This window comes from Taudactylus pleione, unplaced genomic scaffold (genome assembly GCF_031769625.1).
Source record: "Taudactylus pleione unplaced genomic scaffold, aTauple2 ptg000086l, whole genome shotgun sequence".
In the NCBI taxonomy this organism is placed as follows: Eukaryota; Metazoa; Chordata; class Amphibia; order Anura; family Myobatrachidae; genus Taudactylus; species Taudactylus pleione.
Window position 1 is genome coordinate 12,945,379 of NW_028284488.1, and position 23,645 is coordinate 12,969,023.

Sequence of the window (23,645 nt, forward strand, 5' to 3'; positions counted from 1 at the left end):
ACGGACAATAGAGGAGTTTGTTGCTGATGTCATTGGTTCCAGGGGAGAAGCATCTGTTACAGAGCATTTAACAGGCTGGTTCAAATAGACTCTCCCTGCCTCTAACAGCTGGGGGTCTTCCCTTCCCACCCCCATTGCTGCATCCTAACAGTTGTTTCTAAAATATACATTTTGTTGCTTGTAGTCTCTGCGGTCCATAAGTTGCGAATGCATGATGCGATCTCCACACCGATAGTACCGGAATTCTGTTGAAAGAGTACGGATCAGTACGAACCCAAACACTGCTGTCTTAGCATGTACAGAACCTAAGTTATCAAATATCTTTATTTCACAGCATTTAAACTAACTGAACCAACTTAAATCATATACTTTAAAACTTACTAAACCTTATGTGTGAATATGTAATGTGTGAGTATTCGGGGTTTGATATATGGACGCTAGCTAACTTGGGGCAGATGCGTGCGCATAAAGCTAATAATACAGCGGTTTCATACAAAGTCCTATGCATTCGCTAATATGCGACTAGTTAACAGTGCAATTGTGCGTATTAATGTGTGTATGAGAAATGATGAAAGATGCAATCACATGTTGCTAATAGTAATATCGCCACATGTACTAAAGGGTGAGTTTATCTAAAATGGCGCTTAGGCGGTCATTCGCAAAATGGCGTCTTGCGATCTAATTTCCAAAATGGAGTCTTGCGGCCAGTCGCAAGATGGCGTTGCTGCGATTTAATTTTAAACTGATCTGGTCTCAGCCAATTATCCAGTTTCGACAGTCCACCCTTTGATAGCAAACAACCTGCTATCACAATCTTGTTGGAATTTTAACTTAGGCTTACATTTACATATTATTTAGTGTTATTATGGGATGGCACAAGGTGGTTCTTACTCCATCAATAATGTGTTTGAGTGGGGACATAAAACTACTATTATACGCACACCGCGGATCTCAGAAGATCATGTGAAAGGTGTGGGGATGCACCAGTCTTATAAAAGCAGTTCTTGAAGGGGAATTGAGACTTGACATTACCTGAGGTGTTTTAAAAATAACATTTCAATAATATATTCTATGCATGTCTAAATATAATACATTAAATGATGGTACTTCCTAGCTCAGGGTTGTAATGCAGTTCTGTATTTACCTCGGTATTCATACTGGCTACCATCATTATTTCATTCTTTCATTTCACTCTATTTTTACATTTTCCACACTTCAACACAATAGGAACACACCGGACGCATATGCCAATAATCATGATGACAATTAGTATAAGGATCAAGAATTTGCCTAGGCTGGCGATCACTTCCTGGACCCATTCCCCTAGATCTGAGAACCATTTCACTGGGTTCAGCCATGACACCCATCCTTCTATCTTTTCCCCTACTTCAGCCACTGAAGTGTTATGGTTCTTACGAAATTCCCATTTTAGCTGTAGAATCTCATCCATCTTCCTGTCTATCACCTCCTTAGGGTCGCTGGTATCATTGGTGACATAAGAGCAACATTTTACTCCAAATTGGGTGGCTAACGTTACGCAATACCCTCCAGTAACAGCAGTTAAATAATTCAACACTAGCCTGTGTTGCACCAATTCTCTCCTTGTGTACCTGAATGTGTCATCGTACATCTCGGTGATATTATCTATCAATTTAGCAAGTTCCTGAATATATCTAAAATTTAATGTACCCCGAGCAATTCTGGTGGGATCCAGTGCCACTAAAACTTGAAAGCCAGTTGTCTCACTAATTAACTGAGCGGCTTTATGCATATCACCAGGTATCATATTTCTCTTGCCTCTGTGTTCATATTGCGTGTGAAGATATGGTGATGGTGTGTTTTTATGTATACCAAGCATTTCAACCTGTGTGAGGGTCATAACTTCTGAGACCACTCTTCCCAGGTAACACAAACCTTCGGAACTCGGGGAGAGCCATTTATACGCCTTTCTTCCACATATAAAATATACATTTTCGGGGAGAACATAAGGAATGGTATGCATCATTATCATTAAACACATTTCCCTTGCAAACAATCCTATCTCAGGCTCTTCCATATGGTATATGCAAGTTTCTGGTTGTATTATTTTAGCACAATAACCATCTGGTACCTTACCAATAATTTCTTTGGTGGAACTCAATGTATACCGGTACCTAAAATGTTTCCCACTTGATTTAATTGAGCGTAACAGATCATAGTTTATGGGCTCATTATCAGCTCTTTGTGAGAAGGTCATCGCCTGATTATTCCCTGTCACTTCCCAACCTCCGGGTTTATTGAGGTTGGTTATGTTTAAACACAAAAGTGATCTATCTACTTGAAATTGATAGAGTTTGAAATGAGGTGGTTTGGATGAGAGAAATTTTCCATCCAAGGTTTTCCCTTTTTGCAATTCTAAAATTTCCGTGGTATTCAGCGGAAATTGCACCAACCCTACATTATGCTGTCCCTGTGGCACATGTGAACACACCCAGCAATCAGTTTGATTTAACACTTTGCCTACCATGCTATGATAATCCTCTAGAGGATACCCACCCCAGTACGGATTATATTTAGGTTGGCACCGTTGGATACAGTTTTCATCAACTAGGGACCCACAAAGCTCACAAGTACAGGAATCTTCAGACGATAAACCTCCACACCTTCCCCGAGTATCCGGAATGACAGCTCTCTTAACAATAACAGTACTAAGATTGGTCAGACACTCCCCTGATTGGCATTGCACTCCTCCTGACTTCACTCCATCAGCACTGCCATCAGCTCCCATTTCCTCAATCGGTCCCCCATCACAGACACTGGTGAACTCTCTAAAAGAGAATATGAAAATGAACACAGCAGGCCCGTCCATTTTAACAACAAGTCCTGCAAAATTTCTCTCAGTTCAGGTATCTCACTACGACCTTTTCAATCCTCCCGGAACAAGCTTGCGAGCGACAGGTCCACACTATCAGCCTTGTCTCCGACTTGTTTCTCCACCGGTTGATTGACCTTTTTGCAGTGAGTGGAATGGACCCAGGTATCTCTCTCGGCCACCTTCAAAGATGTAGTACTCGTCAGCAGCACCTGGTATGGACCTTCCCACCGATCAGTCAAACAACCTGAACGCAAGAAATTTCTGATCATAACATATTCTCCTGGTTCAACATCATGACAGTTAGTTTCAGGCATATCATTAGACAACAATTTCAGTTTCTGCTGCTGTTGCTTTAACTGCTTACTCATTGAAATAAGATACTTTACAGTTACCTCGTTGTTACCCTTCAAGTCTTCCTGAGGACTTATAATCAAATGAGGTTGTCTACCGAACAGTATTTCAAATGGGGACAGATTTAGAGGGGGTCTAGGAGTGGTCCTTATGCTATGTAGGACCAAAGGTAACGCTTCTGGCCATCCTAGTCCAGTCTCTGCCATAATTTTACTTAATTTATTTTTAATAGTCCCGTTCATCCTCTCTACCTTGGCACTGGCTTGCGGTCGGTAGGGGGTATGAAGTCGGCTATTAATACCCATCAGCTAACACATATTTTGGAACACAACACCTGTGAAATGAGTACCCCTGTCACTCTCGATGATTTTAGGGATACCGTACCTGCATACAAATTCCTGGACTATTTTCTTGGCAGTAAACGCAGCAGTATTAGTGGCCACTGGGTAGGCCTCAACCCAATTAGAAAATACATCGGTGCACACTAATACATACTTAAGGATCCTGCAGGGTGGTAATTGGATGAAATCAATTTGTATCACCTGGAAAGGTCCATCAGTCGGTGGAATGTGGGACGGTTCGGTAGGGATCGCTTTCCCTATGTTCTTCCTTAAGCAGGTCAGACAGGACATTGCTATCTTTTCTGCTTGTGAAGAAAATCCTGGTGCGCACCAGTATGCCCTCACCAACTTGCACGTACCTTGTTTTCCTAGATGAGTCAGACCGTGTGCTGCCTTAGCCAGGCTGGGGTAATATGCCTTGGGGGCAACTGGTTTACCTTGTCCGTCCCTCCAGAGCCCGGAGGACTCTTGCCCACATCCCTTGGACTTCCACATGGATTTTTCCTGAATTGAACACAAATTTTGCATCTCAATTAATTTCAGCATGTCAATTGTTTGGAAAGACATAAGTTTTTCAGTTGGAGAAAACATTTTCAACCCTGCTGCCCATTTTGCAGCTTCATCAGCCCTGTTGTTGCACAATGACACCGGGTCATCCTCCCATGTATGGGCTTTACACTTAATTACTGCCACTATTTTGGGCAGTTGGATTGCTTCTAAAAGGTGTTTTATGTGTCGGGAGTGAGCAACTGGTGTGTCTGCTGCTGTCATAAAATTTCTCAGACGCCATAGAGCCCCAAAATCGTGCACCACCCCGAACGCATACCTCGAGTCAGTGTAAATGTTAGCAGATTTGCCTGCTGCCAGTTCACGCGCTCTAGTTAGTGCTACTAACTCTGCCACCTGGGCTGAGTGAGGAGGACCAAGAGGTTTAGCTTCCATGATGTCTGTGTCATTTACAGCAGCATAACCTGTACATAATTCACCTGTGTCTGTTTGTCTATGACAACTCCCATCCGTATAAAAAAGTCACATCCACATTCTCTAAAGGTGTGTCATGTATGTCAGGTCTAGCAGTAAAGGTCTGATTCAGATATGTCATACAGTCGTGCGTATCATTATGTCCGCTGAACTCACCTCCCACCAGCAACTCGTCTCCCTCCACCCTTTGTACATCATGTTGTACATATGGTAGATACATTGCTGGATTCAGCGTGCTGCAACATATAACAGTGATGTTTGCGAGTGCAATTAGGGCTAGTTCCCATTTGGTAAACCTAGCTGAAGAGACGTGTCTGGTTTGAGCTGAGTTCAACAGAGCAGATACAGCATGGGGAGTGTAGACAATCATATCATGGCCCAATACTACGTCCTCACTTTTACTCTCCAATAGAGCGGTAGCTGCTACACTTCTCAAACAAGCGGGGAGTGATCTTGCTACCGTGTCCAGTTGGGCACTGTAGTATGCTACGGGCCTACTGGCATCACCATGTTTTTGTGTAAGGACACCTGCAGCACAACCATCGGCTTCCGTACAATACAAATCAAAAGGTTTTTCATAATCGGGTATTCCCAATGCAGGAGCTTTTGTCAGGCTATCCTTAAGATTAAGGAAAGCCTGCTCTGATTCCTCTGTGTGTATGACACGATCGGGCTTCGAGGAAGAGACTAGTTCCTGTAAAGGCAAGGCCAGAATAGAAAAACCTGGGATCCACATTCGGCAATATCCACACATTCCCAAGAAGGTACGAATTTGCTGTTGATTCTGCGGCAGTGTCATGTTTTGTATGGCTAGGATTCTATAGTTTGTAAGATGTCGTAACCCCTGGGTTAGGCAGTGTCCCAAATATTTTACTCTGGATTGGCACGGTTGTAGCTTGTCCTTAGCCACCTTGTGTCCTGTATGCGAGAGATGAAGTAATAAAAGTTTAGTATCATTCAAACATGACATAAACGAGTCAGAACATAGCAATAAATCGTCCACATATTGAATTAGAACAGATCCATTGGCAGGTTGAAAAGATTGTAAACAGTCGTGCAATGCCTGGGAGGAGATACTGGGGCTGTCTATGAAACCTTAGGGTAATCGTGTCCATGTATATTGCACACCTCTGTATGTGAATGCGAATAGGTACTGATAGTCAGGGTGGAGAGGCACAGAGAAGAAAGCAGAACAGAGGTCAATGACAGTGAAATGGGTTGCATTTGGTGGGATCTGCATCAGGATGACAGCTGGATTTGGCACTACAGGGAATTGGCTCTGTACTACCTTATTAACACCTCTAAGGTCTTGCACCAGCCTATAACCCCTCCCACCACTCTTCTTTACTGGAAAGATGGGACTGTTGGCTACACTAGCTGTACGGACTAAAATTCCCTGTTGCAATAATCGCTCAATTATTGGAAACACCCCTAATTCTACCTCCTGTTTTAGTGGGTACTGGGGAATTTTTGGAGCTTGCCTACCGCTTTTTAAGTTTACCATTACAGGGCTTACATTTGCCATTAATCCAGTGTCCTGTCCATCCTTAGTCCAAAGGGAATTTGGGACAACATTTCATCTACCTGTGATAGATTTTTATTTAAAACTGTAGAGTGATACTTTATCCTTTGAGGAGTGTCTAACATATCCGCACCTCGTATACCATTCTCTCTGGGATATCTAAATATACACCATCAGGGGTGCAATATATAACACATCCCATTTTACATAACAAGTCTCTTCCCAGTAGGTTAGTAGGAGTCGCAGCAGCCAGAAGGAAAGAATGTCTGGTATGCAACGGCCCAATAGTAACCTCTGTGGACTTTGTTAAAGGATAACGTTCCACTTTACCTGTTACACCCATTGTTGGTACTGTCTCGTTGGTCACCTGTAAATTAACGGGAGATTTCATCACTGACTTGGTCGCCCCTGTGTCTACAAGAAAAGGATATTCAGTGCCAGCTACATCAACCATCATGACCGGTTCTTCCCTAGTACTTCCCGTTAACCTGACTATCTGTAGACTACAACAGGTATGACCTGACCCCTAGCGTTGGCTACCATTCTCCAATAAAGCATTTACGGCCACAATTGGAGCTGGTGCCTGTTGAACATTTGCTGGTCTCTGTGCATATCCCTTATGGGGATATCCAGATCTCCCCTGATTTGGGATTCCTACTCGTTTTACTGTACAATTTCTACTTAAGTGTCCTGTTTGTTTACAATTGAAACATGTCCGTGATTCAGGTGACAACATGTGTTGTGGTGAAGTTTGAGCAGAGGGTAAAGGTGGTGGATATGGGTAAGGATAGGGAGGGTAAGGGTATTTTGGGGGATATGAGTATGGGACCTGTGGTTGTATTGGGTTAGTGGAGTAGAGCTGTGTTTGTTGTTGTGTGAGGTTAGTGAGGGCAGGTGTAAGTGTGTGTGCAGGTGCGAGTGTGTCTGTTGGCTGTGATGTTAGTCATTCCTTCCAGAGCTTGTATACTGACAGCCATTAGTTTTTCGCTCTGGATCTCCCTCTTTTTTGAGATGTTTTTGTCATGTTCTATGGCAGACTCTATGAGGTTATCTATTGTAAGTCCCCTCCAGCCAGGCTGTGAGGTCTGAACCCAGGTCTTTAAATTCTCTTTCAGACCGTCCATTAGTACCGTGACTATCATTCCCCTGTAGTGAGTGCTATCTTTAGTATCTTCTATCCCAGTGTAGTGGGTGATAGCCTGCAGAGCCCTGTCACAATAGTCTTCTGCAGTTTCACTCTCCTTTTGTTTGATTGTGAAAATTTTGTTCCAGTTAACTACTACTGGAAAATATATACCCAATTGAGTCACAATGCGGGAAATGTTACCTTGGTTTACTTGGTCTGTTAAGGGAGCGTCACCATCCAATACACAATCCGTGATAAATTTTGTCGCGTCGGTATTGCGTGGCAGACAGGCCCTTAAAACCACACGCCAATCTTTATTAGTTGGCTCATGAGAACTACCCAAATTCCTCAAAAATCTTTGACATTTGGCTAGTTCCTTTTTGGGATCGGGGAAATCATTTATGATGGAATTTAGTTCTGCTCTTGTCCATGGACAATGCATCACTACTTCCCTCGTGGGCACTACACCGTTTGCATCTGCATTTCCGTTTGGAACAGTTATCGTCCGAATGGGATGCTGACCGGTAGCGTTGCTACCTCTGACCTGGTTAACTGGCTGGGGGTTTAATCTGCTGCTGCTACGTATGGTATTAACAACTTCCTCTACGGGTGCAGAGTGTGTTAACACTTCCCTTGCTGTTACCGATGGAGATGGCGGCACCACTCGTGATTGTGGTGATGCAGCATCCATCATCTGCACAGCATGGGAAATGGCAGACATTACAATAGGCTCATCATCTACATCATAAACATTTTCTTTATGGTTGCTTAAGAGAGGGTACAAATTGCTTGTTACATTTTTATGGGTATTTTTGGTAACTGTACTTGCACCTCCATCCACATAAGGTGGGGGAGGTGAGCGTGAACTGCTGGCAATACTCTCCACAACGCCACCTTGCCGCACGTGCGCGCCAATTTGCGGCTCGTCCGTATTGCAATTTAGCGTCGCGTATGTATTTTCTGGCAATGCGCTCGCAACGCTAGTTTGCGTCGCTTGCACATTTTTAAGCCACGCATCTCCTTCATGCTGCCACAATTTTAAACATTCAAAATATTTGACCTTTTTTTCTCGGGAGTGCATCAGACTGATGTGATCCCGGACGTTATCTAATACATCCTTTTCAAAACTACCAATTCTGGGAAACGGTCTAACACTCTTCATCGTCATTTTAAACCATACATCACAATACCTTATTGCATAAGTACCGTACTTAGTATGCATAATACGAAGGGCCGATCCGATCGGCGCCTCCATTAGCAGCACACCATTGTCTAACATCTCCACTGTTTGCGTGGCTCCCATTTTGAGACAAAATCCTACGCTTTTCAATACAGATTTAAACTGGTGAAAGACAATCAAGATACTTTCACTTACATGTGGACGATTTAAGTCGGCGGCGCCCACACACCTGGATAAGATTTAGTAAGGCAACTTCCACACCTGGATAAGAATTGAAAAAGGCAACTTCCACACCCGGATAAGATTTAGTAAGGCAACTTCCACACCTATAGGAGTTTATATGTCGGCCGCTCCTACGCACCTCTCTACAACAAAGACAACATGTACACCTGCTACTGTGTATAGAACGGTAAAGCTACTTACCGAGCGGCTAGACTAACCCTTGCACCTAGCCCTTAAGGATCATACGATATACCCAAACACTGCTGTCTTAGGATGTACAGAACCTAAGTTATCAAATATCTTTATTTCACAGCATTTAAACTAACTGAACCAACTTAAATCATATACTTTAAAACTTACTAAACCTTATGTGTGAATACGTAATGTGAGTATTCGGGGTTTGATATAAGGACGCTAGCTAACTTGGGGCAGATGCGTGCGCATAAAGCTAATAATACAGCGGTTTCATACAAAGTCCTATGCATTCGCTAATATGCGACTAGTTAACAGCGCAATTGTGCGTATTAATGTGTGTATGAGAAATGATGAAAGATGCAATCGCATGTTGCTAATAGTAATATCGCCACATGTACTAAAGGGTGAGTTTATCTAAAATGGCGCTTAGGCGGCCATTCGCAAAATGGCGTCTTGCGATCTAATTTCCAAAATGGAGTCTTGCGGCCAGTCGAAAGATGGCGTTGCTGCGATTTAATTTTAAACTGATCTGGTCTCAGCCAATTATCCAGCTTCGACAGCCCCTTCTTAGAGCACCCCCAGAAGCTTATTTTGCTAGTTTTTGAAGTTGTCCCACCAATTTTTTAAATTTCGCCCCAAATTTCTAAAGTGTTTTTTGGGGTGTTCAGGGATTCCTTTTTTTGGATGAATTGTGGTTTGGGGGGGGGTGTACCAAGGGTTCTGGGTGGTTTCCCAACATCTGCATCCCAAAATATAGATTTTGTCCTTTTTTTCTCCTGCCATTTTGTTGAGAAAAAGTTTCGCCAATTTCAGTGCATTGACTTTTCACTTAGTTGAAAACGTATTGGAATTGAATACGGAGATAAATTTTCAGGCAAAATTATCTAAAAAAAACGGGCGAAAACGGCTTTTCGCTCCGAATTGAATACGGCCCTAATACGCATTTTCAGGTGAAAAATTTGCTGGACGGAAGCAAACTCGCACAGAACCTGGCAGCTCACTCTCGCCAGGCATCCCGTACCACATGGAATACTGAGCTTCTAAAGGGGCCTATACTACAACAATCAATCATTCATTCCAATTCTGCATTTTGCCATTGATTTTGTATCAAAAACCAAAATAGGCAAAATCCAACATGTTGAAAATCCTCAATTTTTGGGTCGGAATCGACGAATTTCAGGCATGTTGGATTTTGACGATCAGAGATTTTAAAAATTGGTGCATGGGCCTTTAACAGCCACCTCTCGTAATATAACTCCAAACAATATTGCATACTGCTTTTGGAAATCCCACAATCTGCAAAAAACAGCAACATTTTGATTTTAAAATGTCAATGGTTCCTACTGCCTGACACGATTGAGAACAGCATTGGTATCTGTATAATGCAGACACTTTGCAATACAGGTGTGCCAGCAGGTGGTGGGCCCTCTCTAATGAACAGTGAACTGAGCTGTATATTAATTTGTGCCATTTTCTTTTGGTGAACCACTTCTTCTAGGGCTGCCAGAAGAGCTCAGGGTTAGATCCCTTGGCTCTTTTGGGGAGTCTCACACATCATAATTTCCTCTAAATCTGACAGTGTTTCTTTGCTGATGACAAAATTAGAGATTTTTCCTTTCATAGGATTGGTAGTATCCTCAAGAGGGAGTACATTGATTGTTCCACCTATCCAAGTCTTTCTCTCTAGAAGTTTTCTACTTGTATAAATGTTAGGAGATCTACACTTTGTTGTATTTATTATTGTTGATTAATACACTTGTAATAACCTAGTATCAAAAAGCTTACCACTCCACTGACATATCTGCTTCATTTGCTTGGTGGAACATTTAAATAATCTTTTCCATAGCTGAGCAATGTTACAAGCTGTCCCAATCCATTTTAGTGTCCCAGGCAATTAATCTACCTGACACTCACAATGTGGCCAGAATTCTAGGCACCAGTAAATTGGCTTTAACTCCTCCATTCATGTAGACTTTAGCCAGCCAATGTAATATTCCCTGTGGCATAATTATTGAATATGAAATCACGCTTGAATGATATGTGCAATGATTGCCCGGCCAGTGTCTGAACAAAACTGTTATTCGTGATCACATGTTTTTATTTTATTATGGAAAAAAGTTTATTGATAATATCGTACCTTGCACAATTACTGCCATTTGTTATTGCCTTCTCTCAGTAGTGTTAAAATAACAATTAGAAAAGCCATAGGCCACTTGAATCGCACAGCAAGTCACATCCTGTGTTTCTCTGTTGCAGATGCGTCAGTGGACGATGAATGGAATTTGCTGTATGTGGCTGTAACCCGTGCAAAGAAGCACATCACTATAAGCAAATCACTGGAAAATATCCTGACTCTGGCTGGGGTAAGTTTCTTCTTAAGACTTGAAGGACTTGTACCAACTGAAGTACAAAAAAAATAATATCCACAAATTTGGTAGCTAGGATGTAAATCATTATATAATTGTCTCCTAATAAAAATGAATAGAATAACTATTATAATTATCAAAGCTCTAGTCAGTCTTCTACAGGGAAAGCTACAGAAGGAGAAGATGCATGTTCTTATGTCTTGCTTATTAACATGCTGTCACTGTGAAACGTTCTTGTCATTCTGCTAAGGAGCCATTGCTAATGCAGGCAGTCAGCAAAAAATGGGTGCTTTAAACACAACAATGTCTAAAAGGGAGAGTTACCACAGCATTTGTTTGTTTGCTCCACATCTTTGTGGTTGATATACAGCCATCCATGCTGTACCCCATGTCTATAGTATTACTAACTTAATGTATTGGGGATTTCTATAAGTGCATTCTGCAGTTTATAACCACTCTTTTGTAAGCAAGGCTTACCATGGAAGAGTGGGGAATGACATGCTATCTTAAATGTACTGTGATAACTCCACCACTCCTTCAATCGTGTGCAGGAGGGCAACATGGAGTATTGCATAGACGATTGTAAGCATGTGTACACTGTTATAGATTAAATCAGCAATCCCATGCAAAACTGTGGTGGTGGTGGCGGCCTCACTGTCATCTTGGACAGACCTGCCTTGTACCAGCTTCTGCATTGCCACGGGCTAAAAACGTATGAAAGGCATTATCCCCGTCCTGGTGCAGCACCACTTGGTCTAGGTTCCTGTTCGTTAGCTGCACCTGGTGAGTACTTTGTTCTGGTGCTCGCTCACCCTCACTGTTTGCCCTCTGACTCCAGCCTTCCATTTTAGCGGTCTGGGGAGTGGACCCACTACAACAGTGGCTGTTGGAGTGGCCTATTTGTCTGCCCCACTTATTATCTGAGGGCGCAGGGGGGGCTTCCCTGTCTCCGATGGCACTGCCTCTTCTTTTGCTGGATATTTTGCGGAACACTCTGCTTGTCAGACTCTGTGCTGCTGTGTCCCTGCCAACGTCTGCTGCCTTGGAGACCTCAAAAGTCTGGACACCAGGCGGTATGTGTCAAAGAGGTCTGCTTTCCAATCCTAGTTCTTCAGTTTCCCTGTCTGGCTACCTGTCACTCCTACTCTCTGTCCAGCTTCTGATGTGCCGGTACATAGTGGAAGTGGTGAATTATTGCCATTTTGTCACAACCTTAACAGAGCTGTGCTTAGTGGTAGTCATTCATTTGCCTGGGTCCGCACTTAGTTAGGTTTGCTAGCCCTGATTCACCCTGTCAGATAGCCTTTACAAGCTGGAAATTATGGCTCTATAGCACCAAGATACTCCTTTAACCCAGAGATGTCTGTACCACTCTATGGCTAACAAGTGATACGATTCTGTTGTGCCAGCTGTGGTTCTAAGTTTTACCACCCATGGAGTCTACTTGCTAATATTAGGTCTCTAAGCAACGTCAACAAAATCTACATTTACTCAGAGATGTTCTTTGCAACCAAAAAAGCTAAAGCAGCTGAATCTTCCTCATCACATATGCGTTCCATCTACTCTGGCCCCTAAACCAAGTACACCTATCACTACCACTGCAGGTCCTACTTTTCTGCACTCTACACCTGTCTCCCAGGGGGATGTTTTCCCCTTCAGATTTGGGTCTTTCTATGGAACCTATGCCCCATTAACAGTGAAAACAATGTGCCTGATGTTTACTACCTTCCAGGCTGACCTGTTGAAGGAAATTAAGTTGTTTGTTAAATTGCTTCGCACAGAGGTTACAGGGATTAGTGACCGTACTGACCATCTGGAAGTGAAGATGCAGGAAATTTATAGCGTCTCATAATGAACTGCTTACGGCTCCTGATGACCTCCATTCCGAAGTTACTTTCCTTAAACTGGCCACACACCTAAAGATTCTTTCCAACCCGCCTACTATTTGACTGGTTGGAATGAAAATCTGCCATTGGCTCCTAAACATCGGTAAATGGAAAAAAATGGTTGTTCAGATAATTTGGTTAAGTCTGTTTGAATTAACTAATTTGTCTGAATGACTCCTTTTGTCCATTTTCCAGTGTTTAAGAGTATATGGTCGCTTGCCATTTGCTCCCATACATTACCATATTTTCATTCCAACCAACCAAAAAGTTGGCTGGTTGAAAAGATAATCTTAAAGAGTGTGGCCAGTTTTAGGGATAAAGTGTCAGATCTCGAGGACAGATCTAGATTAAAAATAAGGGGGATCCCTGTCTATACAGCAGAACTGTCTGAGTATGTTTCTAAATTGCTTCTCAAGCTTCACCCTCTGCTTTAGTTCAAAACCCTTTGCTTGACAGTATCCATCGACTTCCAAAACTGAGGTCTGGGTCACTATATTAAAGGTCCATTGTTTCCACATCAAGGAAAGTATTCTGAAAGTATGCTAGACCAGCACGGATGCCTAGGGAGGATTAAAAATGTTGACAAATCTCTCATCATTTACGTTAGCGCAGGGATGATCATTCCACATTATAATTGTTGCGTTACAGGACAACGACATTTCCTATCTCTGGGGATTCTAGGTTAAGATACTAGTTCACTACGATGCCGCCTCCTATGTTATCTCCTCGGTGGAGGCTGGTATTAAGTAACTATCTGAATGGGACATCTCAGTTACCTTCAGTTCCTCCGGAGCTAAAGACCAGGTTCAGCAAGATTGGTCTCCTGTTAAGTGATGTTGCACATCTCTCAGAGTTATGCCATTCATTTGAATCCCGATAAGACCTGTGATCCCCTTTGTAGGGTTTATTGTGTGCACTAATATTTTCTTTGGGACATTTTCTGTTTCCATCTATAGATCAGCTAAGTGCCTCTTCCATATATATGTAGATGGTTAGGTCTTTTTATAATTGCTATTGTTCATGTTTTGTTGATTTAATAATCTGTGTTTTAGGATGTTTTTTTCTCTTTCTGTGCTGTTAGAGTTGCTTTTAGTGCTAACACTTTTTTTTCTTTTTGAAGTTAGTAGTTTTCATCAATGAAGGTTTTCTGGGTTTCATTACAATGTATTTCTTCTTCAGGGTCCATAGGTGGTCCACAGGGTTGACCTTGGGGTATAGGTTGGGAACCAAATCCGGGCACTAGCAGTTAAAGCTTTCAGCTCCCAGGATGCACTGGGTCCACTCTCCCTATAACCCCGCCCCAAAACCGGAGGCACCTCAGTTTAAGTTGGTGCCTGGCCGGAGTCGGTCACCGTTATTGCAGGAGTCTGATTAGCAGCCCCTAACCTTAAGTTTATTTTATGAGTTTTAATTTTATTTTATTTTTAGAACTCGTCAGAGCGGCAGCGTCGGACTGTGCATTGGATGTCCAAGCTGCCGCTCCTCCACCCCACCGGCGTCGCGATGCCAGTACAGATCTGGGGATTGCGGCGGGACCCCAGAGTCTGTGCTAGCCGGACTCTGCGGGCGCCCAGGACTGCTGCTGGATCGCCGGGGAACAGGTAAGATCGCGAGTCACCGCTTGCGATGACCCGCAGGCATATGCAGTCTTTGCCTCGGGTCTCTGGGAACAGACCGGAGGCACTGGCAGTGGCGGCGGGCCTCCCCCATACCCCGCGTGTACACTAGACCACCAGGGACTTATAGTTCAGCAGCGGGAAGCCGGCGTCCCGGGGGTTAACAACCGGCCAGGGGAGGCAGCCTTCCCTGTTACAGCGGCTCCTCCCCTCAGCTCAACGCGCCTTTCCAGAGCAAGGTCTGGTGTCCCTGAGCTGCTTCCTCCGTGGGCCACGCTTCCACTGAGGTCTCCAGGCGGCCATTTTATGATGCAGCAGCAGATCTCCTAGAATGACAGTTGGTCCAGTCCACCTGCGTACCTCACCATTATGGTCAGTGTACACAGCGCTATAGCCTCCCCAGACACTGAATCTGGGCAGTTGAATGTAGTGCCATTTGCAGTATATTATATGTAATGTTTATGCTACCTGGACGATTTGGGATGTGATATTCTGATCTTGACAAAGGGCACTGAGTGGCCCAAAACGTCGACTTTTTTCGTATTGTCTAATGTGATATCGTGAATCATTAAAGTTGCCTGCCCACTGTATGAAGATTGGTGAGTGCTCTCTCTTCCTTTGCATTAATGTTTATGTATATATATTTCTGCATTGTATGTGACTTATGCTAGTGCTGACTGTCTGTGCTTTTTCGCTCACCTGTCAATGTATATCTATCCTTTTTCTTTACAATCAGCCCTAATACAGCTGTACTTAGGATGGTTCTGAGACCTCACATATATAAACTTGTCAATATTTGTGAGGTTGGTCATATACTGTTGCGTGCTGCACGTTGCCATATTTTAGGTGGAACTGTGTGTTGCATACGCTGGTAATGGGTCCCTGCAGCTAATCTTAGCGTCAGTCAGGACCAGTATAGCACTGCTTAATATTTTCACGATGATTGTTAGTCAGATATGTCTGACCAGGAAATAGAGCACGATACTACACCCATTTTTGCTATCCTGTAAGTCATGTACTGCAGGTATGAGTACAGAGGAGTTGACTCCGAAAGGGTTATGTATACGGCGCCATCAGGTGCCAGGCCCCTTACAAGAGCCTGGCCTCCATTGCGGATCGTCTGGCGGCCCCCATTGTTGTAACTCACTTGGGGTTACTTCAACATGCTATCCTTTCATCTCAGGGTATCGCGCAATTTTTTGCGGTTTAACCCGGACTATTGCTCCCTACCAAGGTTTTTCACAGTACATGCAATTCCCTCAGGTACCACAACAGTCTGTCATTTCCCCTGCAGGGATTACCACAACAGCCACTCTGGGTGGATGTTGTTTCTACAAAACACAAAGTGGCACAATAAATGCCCTGTGGTTATTTCCCAGTCTGCACTGCTGTCTAACATAGATCATCAGCCAAGCGTGAACTGGATGATGTATCGGACTCCTATCCCTTTCACACGAGGGGGAGCCTAAATCAAGTATTATTATCCCTGCTTTGGTGCTGGCGGTCAACTCCATCATAGTTATAGAGGATGTCGAACCTGCACCTACATCAAATCACCCTCAGTTTAAGCATTAATGTGTCTTCGGCTGTTTTCCCCTTCTCTTACCAGCGGATGGATCACATGGCTATCGCCAGATAAGAGGTCTCTCAAAAGTATTTGGCCTCATGTTTCCCATTCCCTGAGGGTCATTGAAAGTAATAGGAATCACCTCCTGGGGTGGATTTTCATGTTACTCGTCTGATTAAGAGCGATACTACGCCTCCCATCCCTGCCTGGACGGATTTTACGGATCCGTAGGTGGTAACTTTGCCTGAAATCAATATACTCACTTTCAGGGGCTGTTGCCCGTCCAACCATGGCTATCGCATGGGTGGCTAATGCTATTGAGTGCTAGGCTGATGCATTTGTGGAGCTTTTTCCTTCAAAAACTTCTGGGGATCAGCTGCCTTTTGTTGCTCACATTCAAAATGCAGTTTCATATGTTGGAGTAACAACTTTGGATGCCAGTCTCCTAACCTTTAGGATTTCTGCTGTGACTGTATCCACCGCCATACCCTATGGCTGCGCTCATGGAAGGCAGAGGTGGACTCCAAGATAGGCCTTAAATGGATACCCTATATTGGGGAGATCTTGTTTGGTCCTGACCTGGACAAGATTGTAGCACCATTGGCAGTATCACTAACGGCAAATTTCCGTCTTCAGCTACTCCCACTACAAGGCCTCGGACTAAATCTGTTGAGTCTTTTGGTCCCCAGGGACAGTTTAAAGGACAGTCTTTTCCTAGGCTTTCGGCCTCCTTGAGGGCCGCCATACCCGGTGCCGAGCAGATCTGGACATCCAGACGCCCTAAACCTAAGGATAAACCTTCAGCCTGACGGGACAGGTCTTCATCTGAGGGATCCCAGAGTGAGATTCTGACTTTTTGAGTTCGCCCAGTGTTGGTGTCAAGTCACCACGGATGCTTGGGTAACAGTTGAAGTCTCTCAGGGGTATGCCCTCTCATTGCTCAGATGGCCTCCCCACATGTTTTGCTACACAGGCCCTTCAGACGTGAACAAGGCCTACCAATCCAGAAAGCTATACAGTTCTTGCGGTAAGAAGGGGTAATTATGCCAGCCCCACTATCTCAGTGAGGGACTGGTTATTCTACTTTCTGGTGCAGAGGCTGAATGGTCCTCATTGGCCTATCATCTTTCTCAAATCCCTGAACCAATTCCTAAAGGTGCCTTGGTTCAGGAGGGAACCCCTACGGTCCATCATCCAAGCAATAGAACCTGGGGACTTTATGGTATCGCTGGATATTCAGGACGCGTACCTACAGGTACCTATAGAGTCCTCTCATCAGCGTTAGCTCAGGTTTGCTTTGCCACAGCAACATTTCCAATTTTCGGTCTCTGCCCTTTGGACTGTCCACAGCCCCACCGGGGTTTAACAGATATTATGGCTTTTATGACAGCCCACCTACGGTGGAAAGGTGGAATATGCTCAGTTCCATTCCAGGCCTTTGCAAAAACTAATCCTCTCCAGACGGAACGGGTTTCTCCATCGGATCACTGTTCAGACAATGATGCTCTTTCCGGAGGTGCGTCTGTCTCTATCTGGGTGGCTATGGCCATCTCATCTAGGGTACTCCTTACAACGGATGCCAGTCTCTTGGGCGCAGTGACCAGACCGCACTCCTTTCAGGGCAGTTGGACGTCTGTCGTTTCCACCCTGCCAATAAACTTATTGGAACTTCAAGCTGTCTTGGGCCCTAGCTCTGGCCTAACACATACTTCCCGATTCAGTCCGACTATGTCACAACAGTGGCTTACCTCTAGGAGACACTGGTAGTTTGGCAGCATTGACAGAGGTGTCACACATTTTGATATAGACCAAGGGTCTCCTCCCGGCCATCTCTGCAGGGTTCATTCCAGGAGTTCTCCATTGGGAAGCTGACTTCCTCAGCCGTCACGACGCGCATTCTGTGGACTGGTCTCTTCTCCAAGAGAGGTTTCAACTCCTAGTGAGCAGAGGGGTCTCCCAGGGGTGGTCCTCATGGCCTCCTGACTCTCACACACACTGCCGGTGTTAGGGTCCAGAACTAGAGGTACTGAAGCAACCTTCGGTGATGCCTTGTCAGTGAAGTGGTCCTTCAAATTTGTGTACCTGTTTCCTCCGGTCTCCCTTCTTCCTCAAGTTCTTCGGAAGTTCAATCAATACGGAGGCACTGTCCTGCTGGTGGCTCCAGATTGACCCAGACTTCACTGGTACTTAGATTTCCGGAGTCTCTCCATCGACACTCCATTCCTGCTGCCTCAATATCTGGACCTGTTGTCTCAGGGTCCTTGCCTTTCCCTGGACCTGGATTGTTTGTCTTTGACTGCGTCCCTACTGTGTACCTAAAGCTTCTCTGGCTCTGTCCTCATCGGGATGTTTAGAGCATGTAGGCCAGCTTTTGCTGGGATCTACCACAGCATGTGGCATACATAATTCTTATGGTATCGTAACTGTAGCTACGATCCTCAGGTGTTTCGGATTTCCAGAAGTTCTGGCATTTCTTCCAGCTGGCTTGGGTCTAGCCCTCCACCTATCCTCCCTGATAGTGCGGGTGTCTGCACTGTCAGTATGGTTAGGATGTGGAATTGCTCCACTCCTGGGGATCCAGTCCCTCCTTAAGGGTGTTTTCTGGATTCTGCCTCCCTTTATCCCCCCTAGGGGCTCCTTGGGATTTGGTAGTGGTTCTTCGTGCCCTCCTAGAGCCTCCATTTGAACCACTAGCTTTGATACGTGGTCTTACATGGTCTATAGCTTAGACTCTTTCTTATGGCGTTTGCATCTGCCAGGAGAGTGTCGGAATTGGGAGCTCCCTCTTCTGGATATTTCACCAAGACAGGGTTGTGAATTGCACTCGCCCTGTGTATCTATCTAAAGTGGCTTTTAAGTTCCATATTATTCAGGAACTTATGGTACAGACATTTCAGTCACCATGCCTCTCGACTGGTGTGGCCTCATTGACTGTGGTCCGGCCTCTCAGGATTCACGTGGTCCTTTCCAGTTCCTTCCGGAAATCTGACTCCTTATTTGTGCTCTATGGATTTCACAGGAAAGGATGGATGGCCAATAAACAAACAATGGCTAGATGGCTTCATATGACTATCTCAGGGACCTCAACATTGGAAGGCCTTTCGGTTTGTTTCTGTTGATGCTTATTCTACTCGGGCTGGGACTCCTCATGGGCGGCTCGCTGTGGCGCCTCGGCTGTTCAGTCTTACAAGGTGGCCACGTGGTATTCTGTCCAGACCTTTTTAGGTCTTTATGCATTGGATTCCTTTGCCTCTCAGGATGCTTCCTTTGGGCAACGGATTCTCCTCTCAGTACAGGAGCGTACCCACCCGTACAAGGACTGCTTTGGGACATCCCCATGGTCAACCCTGTGGACCTCCTATGGACCCTGAAGAAAAAATGAGATATGGTAAGAACTTACCCTTGTTATCTCTTTCTTTGAAGTCCATAGGGTCCACAGGGCACCCGCCCTGACGCACCTGGCTTCATATGGGCTGTGTTACTGGTCACCGGTTTCCCGTCTCCTTCTCTGTGAGTATGGTTCTTGTGTTTTCCAGTCATCTCTCTCTTTCTTTTCTCCTCCGGCCTTTGGCTACTTAGAAACTGAGGTGCCTCTGGCTTGGGGTCGGGGTTATAGGGAGAGTGGACCCAGTGCATCCTGGGAGCTGAAAGCTTTAACTGTGTGGTGCCCGGATTTGGTTCTCAACCTATACCCCAAGGTCAACCCTGTGGACCCTATGGACTTCGAAGAAAGAGCGATAACAAGGGTAAGTTCTTACCATACCTCTCATTATTTAGGACTTGTATAGTCTATAATTGTCTGTTGAACAATGTATATATGTTACTGCATAGGTGATCTTTTCACCTGTTTCTTGGACCACCCTCCCTATGGTTTTTGTTTTGCTATACTCCACCCCCAGCGGCAAGCACTGTAGCCCCAAGTTTTGGGATGATTATGTTTATAGTCCGTTTTTATTCCCCATCCTGACCCTTTACCCCTTTCACATTTCTGAGATATTTTGTTTAGGGAAATTCAGAAGCTACGTAAAAGGACATTTAATTGTAATGGAGGTTTTCAACCTTGTCACAGATGTTTACCTTGAAAGATCATATGTGGCATCTAGCACTAGAGCAAATGCGAGGAGATTTAAACCTTGCTTTACATAATTTACTAGCAGAATTTGATCTCAATCATGTGTGGCGGGTGCGGTCCCCATCGGTAAAGGATTACACCTATTTCTCCCCTGTCCCAGATACATACTCATGTATTGACTTGATCCTACTAAACATGTGGACACTGCAACCCACTCATCAGTAGCAAATATTATTACCCATAGTGTGGTCTGACCATGCACCTGTCATCTGGACTTGGGATCTTGGTAGTTTTACCCTGGAGATTCCCTGAGTAAATGTTGTCTATCCCTGACACAATACATCTATGGTAGATGCTATTTCTTCCTACCAGGCTGCTAATTTACCAGACGAGACCTATATCTCTACGTACTGATGTGCCCTCAAAGCAGCTCTTAAGAGGTGGTTATTCAAACAGACATGCAATTTCTGCAACAGCAGATAGATTTGTAAACTCAGTGAACACAGGTTGACTTTCTGAATAGATAGCGACCTGCTCAACTTCTTAAATGCTAACTGGTATCTATTCGAAACCAACTCCAAAAACTATTTCTGCCTCATATGAAGTTTCACACTCTAGGTAATAGAATAGATATCTTCTCCATAAGCTTGATTCCACCAAGCTAGGAATAGAATTAAGTCCATACTTTCCCCCAAGTGGTAAGAAGATAATTAATCCAGCCAATATAGCTAATGCTTTTGCTGAATACTATGCTAAACTTTTAAACAGTGATAATGGCACCTTCCAGCCCACAGAGGAATCTATTTCTTCCTTTTTGCATAATCTGTATATTCCAAAACTAGACTTTCTGGCAGAAATGCTCGAAGCTGAAATCATCACACTGCCCAAACCTGGAAAGCATCCTACAGATTGTAAAAATTACCATCCAATATCCCTTTTTAACACAGATGTGGGTAGTTAGTATGTAGGCGTCTGACGACACCCACATCCTTTTTGATATTGCTGCCTTAATGTTGGGTCATTCCATGTCAAGTGGACAAGGGGCCCTCCACTGGACCATCTCCGATTTTCTTGAAATTTTGCATGAAGGTTGGTATATATGTAGAACTGTAATAATGAATACTGAGCGCTATATGTAATGATTTTTGTGACACCTGTAAAAATAAAGTTGGTTAAAAGCAGTGTATGTTTAATACCTCCTTCTGGAGATTGTGGTGGGTCCCTTTGTGCACTGGACTGGCACTTATATCCGCAAGAAGTGATGCGGAGAAATCCTCGATGTCCGCTCGCGGTGGTATCGGTTGTGGTATAGTCCAGGGATCAGAGAGTCAGAGCTTGGCCTGGCTCTCTGTACTGCCGTGACGACTAGCCGCGATCGGCCGCTGATGATGACGTCACTCGGGAGCGGGACGGGACGTGCAATTCGACTGTGTAAACAGTCAGTCCAGAAATCATCCAGGGTTGCCACCTAATGCCTCCAACGCGTTTCGTGCGCTTGCGCACTTTTTCAAGGATAGCATGTCCTTCATAATTGGTGGTTTAAATAGTCTAAAAACTTTATTGAAAAAACGGAACTTCCTCCAGGAAGTGGGTTAAAAAAGCGATAGCCATGTGCTTCTCCTCCATCTTTTGTACAGAGATGGTTTAAAAATAGTTTTAATAAAACTCCATTAATTTAAGGTGCCACAAAAAATTTGTGAAATGATGTATGTATTAATTGATTAAATTAATTTGTAACATTGTGATGTTTTAGTTTAAAAAAAAAAAAAAAAAAATTAAATTATGCATAAATTAACATATTTTAAAAATTCCATTGTATAAAAAAGCATTTAATTTGATATCTATATTTAGTCCAGGTGTAGAACTAACTTTGGTAAAGTTTCAATTCACAGTATGCAATAGTAGTGAAGTTGTGGCCCTAGTAGTGGAGGAAGGTGAAACTGTCACCGACTTTGCGGTGCACAATCAGCAATGTTCAAGTAATTGCTGTGGCAGATCTATGAGAGTAAAAGTTGTGAAAGTGCACATGCTTATACATCCTTTGGTGCTGATTTAAAAAATTCCTACCTCAAGGCTTAGAAAAAAGTACTTTTTTTGACAGTATGAGGCCAAATTAGGCCAAAAAATCCAATGTGTAAAAATTTTTCTGGAATTCAGCTGCCCATATCTCCAAAGGAAAACATTATTTTAGTATGACATTAGTATAGCTAACTATCCAAGTGGATACCATCACAATCATAAAATAACAGACTTTAAAGTTAATTTATGGGCAGCAGATGGATTTTGTAGCCTATTTGGTCTCATACTGTCAAAAAAATACTTTTTGTAAGTCTTGAGGCAGCGATTTTTGAAATCAGCATGGAAAGTTGTGTAAGCATGTGCACTTTCACACCTATTGTTCTCATAGACCTGTCACAGCAATTACTTGAACATTGCTGATTGTGCACTGCGGAGTACAGTAGGTGACCGTTTCACCTACCTCCACTGCCAGGGCCACGACTCCACTACTATTGCGTACTGTGAACTGAAACTTTACCAAAGTTAGTTCTACATATATACCAAACTTCATGCTAAATTTTATCAAAATCGGAGATGGTCAAGGTGGGATGATTTTCAGAATTGGTCCACTTGACATGGAATTACCCTGTTGATTCGATGCCAAAAGTTTTTTCTCCTTTCCCTTGATGCCGAGAAGATGTTTGACCGCCTTCACTAGTTATTTGTATGTGAAACATTCATTAGATTCGGTCTAGGGTGTGACATTTTTTTTAAATTAATTTTTGCCTATACATTGGTCCCTCTGCAAGGATTTTAAGTAATGGATTCTTATCACACGCTGTTTTTATCACTAACGACACACAGCAGGGGTGCCCTCTTTCTCCATTGATGTATTTATTGTCGATCGAAACTCTTACTTTTATGGTTTGAAAATCAGCCCTTTTCTACTTATTTGCGGCTGATATTTTGTTATTTGTAACCTCTTTGCCCTCCTCGCATACGGCTATAGTAAAGCTTTCCTATACAAAACTTAATACCACAAAAACAGAAGTGTCGGCATGCATGTAACATCCCCGATGACACAATGTGTCGCCTTAAATCTTGAATTATCTTCCTTACCTAGGTGTTAATATTCAGAATTGTTTTTTCAACGTTGCTGAAGTAAACTTTTGAACTTTACCCCTATACCTAAGCAGTGACTGACCTTATTAAGGTCTGGATGGGCTTTGAGGTTTCTTGGTTAGGAAATTTAGCAGATTTTAAAATGATTGTTCTACCTGAAATAATGTATTTATTTGGTACAATCCCTTTCCTGATCTCTAAATGCCACCTAAATCTGGCTCACAAATTGATCTTGTAGTGCATTTG

The 23,645-nt window shown here is 43.7% G+C and overlaps 1 protein-coding gene across 5 annotated transcripts in view; it reads left to right on the forward strand.

Moving 5' to 3' along the window:
- The window catches only part of FBH1 (F-box DNA helicase 1), a 152,077-nt gene that overhangs the window by 120,329 nt on the left and 8,103 nt on the right, over positions 1 to 23,645 (forward strand). For all 5 annotated transcript variants that reach the window (XM_088468710.1, XM_088468706.1, XM_088468711.1 and 2 more), the window contains one exon: positions 11,029 to 11,135. In XM_088468710.1, the coding sequence (XP_088324836.1) occupies positions 11,029 to 11,135 (107 nt within the window). The remainder of the gene's footprint in view (positions 1 to 11,028; positions 11,136 to 23,645) is intronic.